Source organism: Mesoplodon bidens, assembly GCF_964165515.1.
Source record: "Mesoplodon bidens genome assembly, chromosome: 9".
Taxonomy (NCBI): domain Eukaryota; kingdom Metazoa; phylum Chordata; class Mammalia; order Artiodactyla; family Ziphiidae; genus Mesoplodon; species Mesoplodon bidens.
The window spans coordinates 92284535-92297512 of record NC_138166.1 but is presented as its reverse complement, the minus strand read 5'-3'; the positions used below and the strand labels follow the sequence as shown (position 1 = coordinate 92297512).

Sequence of the window (12978 nt, the reverse complement as noted above, 5' to 3'; positions counted from 1 at the left end):
GCAGAGGAAGGAACACTCCCAAGCTCATTTTCTGAGGCCAACATCACCCTGATACCAAAACCAGATAAAAATGTCACAGAAAAAGAAAACTACAGGCCAATATCACTGATGAACATAGATGCAAAAATCCTCAACAAAATACTAGCAAACTGAATCCAACAACACATTGAAAAGATCATACACTATGATCAAGTGGGATTTATCCCAGGGATGCAAGGATTTTTCAATATCTGCAAATCAATCAGTGTGATACACCACATCAACAAATTGAAGAATAAAAGGAATATGATCATCTCAATAGATGCGGAAAATGTTTGACAAAATTCAACACCCATTTATGATAAAAAAACTCTCCAGAAAGCGGGCATAGAGGGAACCTACCTCAACATAATAAAGGCCATATATGACAAACCCACAGCAAACATCATTTTCAGTGGTGAAAAACTGAAAGCATTTCCTCTAAGATCAGGAACAAGACAGGGATGTCCCCGCTTGTCACTATTATTCAACATAATTTTGGAAGTCGTAGCCACGGCAATCAGAGAAGAAGAAGAAATAAAAGGAATCCAAATTGAAAAAGAAGTAAAACTGTCACTGTTGGCAGATGACGTGATACTATACATAGAAAATGCTAAAGATGCTACCAGAAAACTACTAAAGCTCATCAATGAATTTGGTAAAGTTGCAGGATACAAAATTAATGCACAGAAATCTCTTGCATCCCTATACACTAACAATGAAAGATCAGAAAGAGAAATCAAGGACACAGTCCCATTTACCATCACATCAAAAAGAGTAAAATACCTAGGAATGAACCTACCTAAGGAGGCAAAAGACCTGTACTCAGAAAAGTACAAGATACTGATGAAAGAAACAAGATGACACAAAAAGATGCAGAGATATACCATGTTCTTGGACTGGAAGAATCAATATTGTAAAAATGACTGTCCTACCCAAAGCAGTCTACAGATTCAATGCAATCCCTATCAAATTACCAATGGCATTTTTCACAGAACTAGAACAAACAAATCTTAAAATTTGTATGGAGATACAAAACACCCTGCATAGCCAAAGCAGTCTTGAGGAAGAAAAATGGAGCTGGAGGAATCAGGCTCCCCGACTTTAGACTATACTACAAAGCTACATTAATCAAGACAGTATGGTACTGGCACAAAAACAGAAATATAAATCAATGGAACAGGATAGAAAGCCCAAGGATAAACCCACACACCTATGGTCACCTAATCTGTGACAAAGGAGGCAAGAATATACAATGGAGAAAAGACAGCCTCTTCAATAAGTGGTGCTGGGAAAACTGGACAGCTACATGTAAATGAATGAAATTAGAACATTCCCTAAAACCATACTCAAAAATAAACTCAAGATGGATTAAAGACCTAAATGAAAGGCCAGATACTATAAAACTCTTAGGGGAAAACATAGGCAGAACACTCTGACATAAATCGCAGCAAGATCTTTTTAGATCCACCTCCTAGGATAATGAAATAAACACAAAAATAAACAAATGGGACCTAATGAAACTTAAAAGCTTTTGCACAGCAAAGAAAACCATAAACAAAATGAAAAAACAACCCTCAAATGGGAGAAAACATTTGCAAATGAAGCAACCAACAAGGGATTAATCTCCAAAATATACAAACCGCTCATGCAGCTCCATATCAAAAAAACAACCCAATCAAAAAAATGGGCAGAAGATCTAAATAGATGTTTCTCCAAAGAAGACATACTGGCAGCTCAAAAGCACATGAAAAGATGCTCAACATCACTAATTATTAGAGAAATGCAAATCAAAACTACAATGAGGTATTATTACCTCACACCAGTTGGAATGGCCATCATCAAAAAAATTTACAAACAATAAATGCTGAAGAGGATGTGGAGAAAAGGGAACCCTCCTACACTGTTGGTGGGGATGTAAATTGGTACAGCCACTATGGAGAACAGTATGGAGGTTCCTTAAAAAAAAATAGGGTACCATATGATCCAGCAATCTCACTCCTGGGCATATATCCAGAGAAAACCATAATTTGAAAAGATACATGCACCCCAGTGTTCACTGCAGCACTATTTACAATAGCCAGGACATGGAAGCAACCTAAATGTCTTGTCAACAGAGGAATGGATAAAGAAGATGTGTTACATATATGCAATGGAATATTACTCAGCCATAAAAGAGAATAAAATAATGCCATTTGCATCAACATGGATGGACCTAGAGATTGTCATACTGAGTGAAGTAAGTCAGACAGAGAAGGACAAATATCATATGATATCACTTATATGTGGAATCTAAAAAAAGCATACAAATGAACTTATCTACGGAACAGAAATAGAGTTACACATGTAAAAAACAAACTTCTGGTTACCAGGGGGGAGAGGGATAAATTGGGAGATTGGGATTGACACATGTACAGTACTATGTATAAAATAGGTAATAAGGACCTACTGTATAGCACAGGGAACTCTACTCAATACTCTGTAAAGACCTATATGGGAAAAGAATCCAAAAAAGAGAGGAGATATATATATATATATATATATATATATATATATATATATATATATATATATATGATTCACTTTGCTGTACACCTGAAACTAACACAACATTGTAAATCAACTATACGCCAATAAAAAATAAGCAGCTTCTATCTGCTTCAAGTTTTTAACTTTCAGATGCTAATGGAACCAGCTAGAAATATTTCATCTATATAAATATATGACTAAATATCACTTAACAGATTTTGGTGTATACACACAAAATCTGTTCATAGAATTTTGTCTTAACTCTTGATTTTCATCTCTGCTAATGAGTCACAAATTCCTCTGGACGCCCCCGTTTCAGCTTCTGTGCAATGTAACAAGCTATTTTAACTCTATATTATGTCTTTTGTAACCTTACAAATTACGTAGTATAATTGTTCATTTATACCATCAATGTTTGTTTAGATTTAACCATATTTTTGTCATTTGTTTATTCTCTGTTTGGTCTCGGATCTTCCCTCTGAGATAATTACCTTTTCTTTTGAAGTGTAAATGTATCCTTGTTTAGAAAGACTTCTTCTGTTGGTATAACCACTTTTTTAAAATCTGAAAATGTCCTTATTTTAACAAATGGAGAGTATTGCTGTTTATTCAAATCTAGGTGTCAGTGTCTTCTCTCAGCACTTTGAAGATGTTATTTCATTGTCAGTTGGCCCCTAGTTCTGTGAAGTAGTTATCTCATGGTGTAATTGCCATTCCTTTTCTCTGACTGCCTGTACAATTTCTCTTTGTCTTTGGTGTTCTGTGGTATCATCATGTGTGTAGGTATGGGTTTTTTAAGAAAAATTCACCTGATTTGGGATTCTTTGTCTTCCTGAATTCAAGGATTCATGTCTCCTACTGTTTTGGACAGTTCTTAGCGCTGTCTCTTTGAATATTGTCTCTGCTCAATTCCCTCCATTACTGTTTTTTAAAACTTTGATCATAGGGCTTCCCTGGTGGCGCAGTGGTTGAGAGTCCGCCTGCCGGTGCGGGGGACGCGGGTTCGTGCCCCGGTCTGGGAGGATCCCGCATGCCACGGAGCGGCTGGGCCCGTGAGCCATGGCCGCTGGGCCTGCGCTTCCGGAGCCTGTGATCTGCAGGGGGAGAGGCCACAGCAGTGAGAGGCCCGCGTACCACAAAAAAAAAAAAAAAAAAAAAAAAAAAAACTTTGATCATATATGTGTTGGACTCATTCTGTGTTCATATCTCTTCTCTTTTTTACATTTCTCCTCTTTTTGTTTCTCTGTGCTACATTCTGAGTAATTTCCAGGTCTGTCCCCCAGTCCACTAAATCTCTCTTCAGCTGTGTCTAAATTGCTATTTATTTTTTATTACATATTGTATATTGAGTTTAAAAATTTTAATTATTATGTTGTTCATTTCTAAATATTCTTTTGGTTTTTCAAATCTTTCTGACCATTTTTCATAGCCTCTTGCTCCTTACTCATGTTTTCAGTCCCTTCTTTATTATTTTAAATGAATTAAACACACTTTCAAAAATGTATCCTATAATTCCAATATCTGAAGTCCTTACAGATCTGATACTGTTTGTGTGGGTTTCTTCTTTTTTACTTTTGGGGGAGGTTTCTCTTGATTCTTTTTCATAATACCTTATTTCTTAGGTGTTTTGTAATTTTTAACTTTGCAGTCATGCTTGAGCACCAGGCTGTCTGGTGCGGTATCCCTCTAAGCTCTCTGTTTCAGTGTTCCTCTAGGACCTGTGCCCTGGGCCTTCATCAGGGGTCTGGGCCATCACATTTCCTGCCTCTCTATACAGTGTATCTGAATTACAGATGGAGATACCTAAGCCACTTAAATGATAGTGACAGCTGTCACAAGGATGAAGAATATGAAAGTTTGAGAGGATGATGGGATGCTTTTGGCACGTATCAGAACTTGGTCCTCAGACACCATTCATTCATTCATTGATGTATTCATTCACTTAACAGATGTTTATCGAGCTCTTAGTATATGTCACTCACTGTGCCTAGGCACTGGGGAAACAGATCAACAGTTTCTGTCCTCAAGAATCTCAGAGTATAATGAGCAGACAGTTCATTTCAGTGGGGCACGATCAGGGATGGGACAGGTAGAACCTAGGGAGAGGCACTAACCCAGCTTTGGAGTATTGAGGAGGGAGGTAGTATATGTGCTGCATCTGCAGGGCCGGTAGGAGTAATCCAGGTGGAGAGCCTGGGAAGGGCATCCCAGGCAGAGAGAGAAGAATGTGCAAAACACCAAGCCACAGAGAATCTGGGTAGGCCAGAGCATAGTTGGGAAGGCGTGAGAGTGGAGCAGGGAATGATGAGAGGAGAGCCTGGAGGTAGTCTGAGGTCTGGATGTGGAAGGTCCTATAACTAGGAAACTGCTGAACCCTCTTCCCTGGGTAGTGAGTGATGGTGTCAGAGTGGTCACGATCATTTCTCGTAAGAGCCAACTCTATGGAAGAAAAAGGACGTGGGCTTGGGAGTCAAGGCAGGCTTATGCACAGATTCCAGCTCCACCTCTGTCCGGGTGATCATGTAATTGATTTAGTTACCTTCTCTGAGCCTCTCTTTCTCATGTGATAAATGAGAGAGAACAGGCAAGACAGGCCCGTAAGGCCTCTTCCATTTATAGTGTTCTGTGGTGTTGCTAGAAAGTAAGAGAAACGTGTCAGTGTGTACACGCGCACACACACACACACACACGCGCGCGCTTAAGTAAAAGTGGTGCTCAAATTTACAACTATTCGCGGGTATTACGCTGACAGTAACTGTGACAATTTCTGACTTCCAGTTGGTTGTTTAACTTCTAACCGTGAATCGTGGCTGTTCACAGTGAGTGGATATCTGTTGATTGAGGATATTTTTATATCTGAAACAAAATGTTAGCAGTATGACTTTCATTGCCTTGCAGCTAAACTCAGCTGTTGTTTTCTTTGTAGATGAGCTCCCTCTGGAACAGCACAACCTTTCTTTATCCTCCTTGGAGTTCATGCCAAGGGAAAGCACCGTGCACGGCACTGCACACGTGGCCTTAACAGAAACCGCTCCAGGGTCCCAGCAAAGCAGTTCTCTCCACGTGAGATCATCTCCATCTGCCAGTACTTTTGATACAAACTTTTTTAACCAAGGAAAATGGACCCAAAGTACAGCAGATCACAGCATCTTTGTGGCAAATTATGTGTCAGTGACGAGCAACGAGGTCATAGATGATGATGAAATGGATAACTTTTTGCCAGAGACTTCCTGGACCACTTCCCGCGTGGTTTCTCCCATACGATTCGTCACACTCGGTCTGCCAGGGCTGCACAAAGAAACGTCAGACTCCGTGCCGACTCCATCGTTACCCATCATTTCTTTACAAGATGAAGAAGTGACATCAGCCTGGCAAAACACAGTGCAACAACCAACAATGTCTGCTGAATCCCCCAATCATTTCAGTGCTTTTCGGTCAGCTTTTCCCACCTCCAAGGGCATAATTCCAACTCCTAGTAGGAACTTGGTGTTTTATCCTACTGACACGTACAGGCACGTTTCAAGTAGGACTTTGCCGGAGATCGTGGCTTCACAAGCAGAGGGCACAGAAACCCTCCTTCTCAGCTCGCAGTATTCTGAGCCTCGACCACCACGTGATGGTGTCACTCGGCAGCCTCCTCCCCCATCAGGGCAGGTCTCGCCTCCTCCAGAGGATGCTCTGGCTGCAGGTACAGACAGATACTCTGATGTGACTACTGCTTTGGGTCGAAGTCTGGATGAAACCGTCTCTCCAGGCACACACCGCTCTGCGGCTGTGTCCCAGACGGCCCTTGCCTTAGGCAGCAGCAGTGCACGTTTGGCTTTGTTTTCAACTCCTCTTGTGTCTGGATTGTTCTCTACTCAGTCAGCCGGTGTTTCATATAACCCCTGTCTTCCTGCCAGCTCCATTGAGGCATCAGAACTGCCTGGCCATTCAGTGGTCCCAAGTCGTGCGGGTGACACTCACGTCTGGAGCCCAGTGTCTTCGTTCAGACCGTACACGTGGTGCGTGTCCTGCACTGCGGTGTCGCCTCGGCACGTGCTGTCAGCGAGCCTCACGGAGAAGGACGTGGGGTCAGGGGATGGTGCTGAGACCCTGTCCCTGACCCTCTCAGAAGTGAGCAGCATCTCTCCACTGAGCAGCGTCACGGTGGACTTCTCTGAATTTGACGAAGGCCCGCAAGAATTTCATACACTTTTCCCCTCAAGACCGATGGTTCCCCTCTCTTCTCCATCTGTGGAAATCTCAGCAACGAGCGTCGGTATTTCAGCTGAGGGGGAAAGGAGTAGTGTGATGACCGCACAGATGTACCCTCCCCAGGGCCACCTCTCTGTGCCCGTGTCACCTGACGCTGCTGCTTTTGCCTCTTCCTCTGTCGCCAAAACTCAAGTAATGCCATCCAGTGTGACAGCCGTGCTTTCCTCGGTCACCCCAGGTGGTCTCCTTGACTCTTCTTTCCCCATCACAGCAAACAAAAACACCCCATCGCTTGCTGTCAGAGGCCCAGGTCTTCTTAGGTCTTACAGTTTGGACCTGTCGGCACAGCCTTCGCTTTTTCCTGACCGAGAACCTGCCAGTTTTTCCCAACGTGAAAGTGCAAGTATTTGGGATTTTACATCCAGCTTTTTCTCCACTCCACCGCTGGAATTCAGCAGCTGGGTCTCTCCATCTTCAGAAGTGCTTGCTTCTCCGTCTCCGAGCTCAAGTGATCTGTCCACCTTCATTTCTCAGGCATTTTCTACCTTGGTTGAGACACTTTCGTTGACCAACTCTATCAATTCTCGGTCACCTCAGCTTTCTGTTCCCAATTCCACAAACCTTGAATTTTCTCAGCTCTGGCCAAGCTCAGACCTTCCTTTAAGCACCTTCACTTTTCTCCCTAGTTACTCTGAAATGTCACTACTCTCCAGCTTTCCCTCCAGTTCTCCAGAGTTTTCTGAAGCACCCACAGTGTCACCCACAGATGCCGAAGCTCATTTTATCTCAGCTTTCACTGCAACTACCTCCTATTTTGAGTTTTCACTCGTGTCCCGTGAATCTGCAGCCACCACACTGGAGCCCTCCAGTTCTGAGCCCATTTGGACTGCTGTTCCTACTACACCCATTTTAACTGAATCTGCTGTCTTTTCAACCCTGACACCTGATGATGATGGTATCAGTGCTATGAACAGTCCCATGTCCGTCTTACCCTCTTTCTCTGAAGTCAACCCTGTCACCACAGTGCTGGTCAGCACTGGGTACCTGCCATCAGCATCATCGTTTCTTCCTGAGGTGATCCTCTCGCCTCTGCCTACAGAGCCAGATGGTACGCGTGGCCCATCATTCACACCCACAGATTTACCGAGGAACACCTCCACTGAACTGAGCACATCTGATACCAGTGCTGTCCCTGAGAATTCTGTTCCCACCACCCTGAACAGCACAACTGTGAGTCAGAATCGCCATGAGGGCAGCACGGTTCTCCCCCCGTCATCCCTTCATCCCGTGACCACCCCCGCTCCTGAAGCGACGGTTCATACTCCAGCGCTGGTCACCACCAAGTCGCCGTATGTGTGTGATATTACGGTTCCTGATGCCTATTTGATCACAACTGGTAAGGCCCTGCTTCACATCACTTCTCTTGGTTAGGGTGATCTTCCAAAAGTGTTTATACGAAATGCTTATGTGATATATAGCATCGTGGCAAAGAGTGTAGGCTTTGGACCCAGACAACTCCTGGGTTGTAGTCCTCACTGCTTTGCCAGCTCCCATGAGTTCTCCAGACAGTTAGACAGTTAGGCTTCTCTAAGCCTCAGTTTCCTCAACTATTAAGCAGGGATGATGGTGGCACCTACTTCTTTGGGTTATTATAAAGATTTAAATGCATTAATGCATATAAAATATTTAACCCAGTGCCCAGCATATAAGACGCGCCCACAAAATATTAGAAATTAGTAGCAATGAAAACAAAGGAGAGATTTAAATGAGCCTTAGAAATGTTTGCTAGGATGTTTGTCTTTGGAGCTCATGACCCATTGGATGCGTCGATGACACGGTTAAAGCAAAACGCCTTCATGTTTCGTTCAAGCAGTTAGTTGGGCAAATGTGTAAGGGCCACCGTTGCAATTTCTTACTAATTTGCTGTTCTGACTTTTCCTGGAAAAGAGGGGGCACTTTGTTCTTATATAGTCCTGTAAATGTCACTTGGAGCAGAGGGACATGAAGTGGCTCAGTATCCTCTGAATTGGGTCACAGACTTCGACCTTCTCTCCCCAGCCTGCAGTCCGAGTCACCAGCTGACAGGCAGCAGCTTCCCTTGCAGCTGCCGGCTGCTTTAGTCACATGAAACTGGAATACCTTTGATGTCATGTCTGAACAAGTCTGGTGACTGTGGCCCCTTGATCAGACTCTCCCACTCATTCCTCCTGAGAAGTGCCAAGTTGCGCATAAAGTCGGTGCCCTGTTAATACGTACTTAAGTACAGCATGTGGTTCATCAGTAACCTGGCTCTGTGTATTGGTGTCGATGGGGATGGGGGACGGAAAGGAAGAAGGAGGAGAAGGTGGCAGGAGAGGTGGAGCAGAAATGCAACGGACGGACAGGGAAGGTGGAAGGGAGGAGGGAGGAGAATGCGCTGCAGTCTTTCTTCTCCGTGCTGAGGCTAGGGAGGGCCGTGGATCCTCTGCCTGTTCATAATGACACTGAACTGATTTGCAGTGCTGGCGCGCAGAGCTGTGCAGGAGTACATCATTATGTCCATCAAAGAGGTGTTGAAGAGCCACTTCAACCGTGTGGTGGAGCTCAAGGTGGGTGCCTGCGGCACGGAAGTCTGGTGGGGGAGTCCGAGTCGAATGCACATCATAACGGGAGTGGGACATTTGCTTTCCTCTCTCCCCTCCCTTCTTCTGGTGGACACGTACTCATCCTTTGGATCTCTGCTCAAACATTGCTTCTCCAGGGAAGCCCCTTCTGACCCCAGATGAGGCCAGGTTTAGTCCATCACGGGGATGTACTGGCAGAGCTGGAACAAAGGGCTCTAAGACCAGAGTTTGGGGTGGTGACCTAATGATCTCGCTTCCCTTAATTTACATGGAAGGGCTGGGATTAGAGTTTAGAGTGAGTGCATATGTATGTTTCTGTACGTCGAGTGAGATAGAGATAGATTTCTAGATGTTTTTTGCTGGACGTCTGCCGGTGCCTTCTCTCTCCTGATAAGCTCGGAAAGCCCCGCTCTAGGCCTGCACCATCCCGAACAGAGCCACGAGCCACGTGTGGCTGTTGAGCATGTGCAGTGGGGCTTGTTCCAAGTGAGATGTGCTGTGAGTGCAAAATACACACCAGATTTCAAAGACTTAGTGCAAAAAGGAATGTAAAATAGCTCAATAATTTTTTGCATTGCCTACAATTGAAATGACATGTCAGATCTATTGGGTTAAGTAAAATGTTTTTTAAATTAATTTCACCTGTTTCTTTTTATTTTTTCTTAATGTGGCCACTAGAAATTTAAAAATTGCATATGTGGCTCACATGTTTCTTTTGGACAGCTCTACTTAGTAGAGTAAGTGCTCCTTCTTATGGGGGGAAGTACAGTAAAACACCTTGAATTCTCCTTAGTTCTTTATTCAGCTCGTATTATTGACTCTTCTTCTTTTTCACTGTCCTTGCTCTTGTAACTTTGTGCTGTTTTTGAGAAAGTTGACAGGTATGTAAGAGGCATAACTAAAATAAAATTTTAATTATCTCTGAAGCAATACCCCTTCATTTAAAACTATTTATTTTTTTAACTTGATGATTTTTCTACTCAGTACGATTTCCTTTAAGTTTGAATTATGGTACCCTCAAATTTAATAATTATCATCTTTTGCATTTTTTATTTTCATAGGTTTATGAACTGTTTGCTGACTTCACTTTTCTGGTAACATCTGGTCCCTTCGTTTACACAGCGATATCAGTCATAAATGTACTTATAAATAGTAAACTTGTTCGTGACCAGACTCCTTTAATCTTGGCTGTGAAACCCTCCTTCCTTATGCCAGAGTCCAGGTTCCAAGTTCAAACGGGTAAGAAAATTGAGCATAGTTATTTTGATTTGTAAATAGAATTTCACTTTATTTTTTGTGTTTCAAAATAATTTGGGGAGGATTATGTTAAAATTTGTTATTTAAATTTCAAAAAACTTCATAATTATGGAGAATTTCCAGCATATACAAAAGTACACAGAATAGTTTAATGCACCCCCAGGTACTCATTGTGTGGCTTCAGAATTTTTCAACTCCTATCCACTTCTGTTATATCTACACCCCCATCGACACTCCCTCCTCTCATGTTATTTTGATACGGCATCATGTCGTCTCATTCATAAATATTTCAGCCTATGCCTCTAAAAGATAAGACTATTAAACATATATACACATACACATAACATATGCACATACATACATATACATGCATACATACACATACATCTGTCCACAATATCATTATCACACCCCCTAAAATTAACAGTGATTCCTCAATGTCATTTAACTTTTTTTTTGGCCATGCTGCACAGCATGCGGCCTCTTAGTTCCCCGACCAGGGATCGAACCCATGCCCCCTGCAGTGGAAGCATGGAGTCTTAATCACTGGACCGCCAGGGAAGTCCCCTCATTTAACTTTTTATTATGGACTTTTTTAAACATATACAAAAGTAGAGAGAATAACATATTTAGCCCACCCATGCCCGTACAAACTTTAAAAATTATCAACATTTTCCCAATTTTGTTTCATCTATCTCACACAAACTTTTTTTGAGGAAGCTAGAGTGTTTTAAAACAATACCAGGTATCATGTCGTTTCACCCATAAATACTTAAGAATTCATCTCTAATGAATTTATTTCTATTTGAAATGTTTCAGTGTTGCATCTTTTGATGCTCCAATTATTATCTTAGATATTTTTCCATTTTAAAATGATACAAGTCACCTTCACCTTGTGTGTAGTCATTTGGTACAGTTGGCTTTCTACATTTCCATGATATGATACATATAAATAACACATCATAGACCCTCGTACACTGTTGGTAGGAATGTAAATTGGTGCAGCCACTATGGAAAACAGAATAAAGGTTTCTCAAGAAACTAAAAATAGAACTACCATATGACCCAGCAGTTGCACTCTTGGGTATGTATCCAAAAAAACCCCCACTAATTTGAAAAGATACATGCACCCCAGTGTTCATAGCAGCATTATTTATAGTTGGCAAGACATGGGAACAACCCAAGTGCCCCTCAACAGATGAATGGATAAAGAAGATGTACACACACACGTGTACACACACACACACACACACACAATGGGATACTACTCAGCCATAAAAAAAGAATGAAAATTTTGCCATTTGTAGCAACATGGGTGGACTTAGAGTATATTATACTAAGTGAAATACGTCAGACAAAGACAAATACTGTATGATATCACTTATATGTGGAATCTAAAAAATAAAACAAGCTAGTGAATATAACAAAAAAGAAACAGACTCATAGATACAGAGAACAAACTAGTGGTTACCAGTGGAGAGAGGCAAGGGGGGAGGGGAAATATAGGGGTAGGGGATTAAGAGGTACAAACTACTATGTATAAAATAAATAAGCTTCAAGGATATATTGTACCATACAGGGAATATAGCCAATATTTTATAATAACTATGGATGGAGTATAACCTTTAAAAATTGTGAATCACTGTGTTATATACCTGAAACTTATATAATAATGTACATCAACTATATCTCAATTAAAAAATAATAACACATCATAGTACTTAATCCTGTACTATGGATCAGAGTTCATTGATTTACACACTATTTTGTCCCTCTCCTCGTTACTTCATACTAAAGAAATACCTTGTTCATGGGACTGTGATACTGTCCTTCTTTTCAGTACTGCAGTTTGTGCCTCAGAGTGTGGATACGGGCTTCTGCAACTTCACCCAGCGCATTGAGAAAGGCCTGATGATAGCTCTCTCTGAAGTGAGAAAACACCACCAGGGGACGTATAACCTCACGGTGCAGGTAAGAATAGCATTGAATGCAGAACAAGATGCTTTATCTTTTAAAGAGGAGCTAGTTTCATAATGTGTTGTTTAAGACACACTTAACTCTTACTAATTCCCTCCAGCAGAGGAGATTTAGTTCACATGGATTAGAAATCATCTCTTTCCAAGAGGAGCTAGTTTCATAATGTGTTGTTTAAGACACACTTAACTCTTACTAATTCCCTCCAGCAGAGGAGATTTAGTTCACATGGATTAGAAATCATCTCTTTCCATGGCATCGAGTCCACAGAGCATGAATAGGTTAAGTATATTTGAACATTGTAGAGGAGCCCAATAACCAGGGAGTTCAGATATGGTGAGCTGAAGAGAGATGAGCCTATGTAGGAAATGCAAGAATGTTCCAGAAAAGAACTTAAATA

At 41.9% G+C, this 12978-nt stretch overlaps 1 protein-coding gene across 3 annotated transcripts in view; it reads left to right on the top strand.

Moving 5' to 3' along the window:
* Positions 1 to 12978, top strand: part of KIAA1549 — a gene marked incomplete at its 5' end in the record, with an annotated part of 152013 nt that overhangs the window by 55451 nt on the left and 83584 nt on the right. For all 3 annotated transcript variants that reach the window (XM_081244459.1, XM_081244458.1, XM_081244457.1), the window contains 4 exons: positions 5474 to 8140; positions 9244 to 9332; positions 10409 to 10586; positions 12445 to 12575. In XM_081244459.1, the coding sequence (XP_081100585.1) occupies positions 5474 to 8140; positions 9244 to 9332; positions 10409 to 10586; positions 12445 to 12575 (3065 nt within the window). The remainder of the gene's footprint in view (positions 1 to 5473; positions 8141 to 9243; positions 9333 to 10408; positions 10587 to 12444; positions 12576 to 12978) is intronic.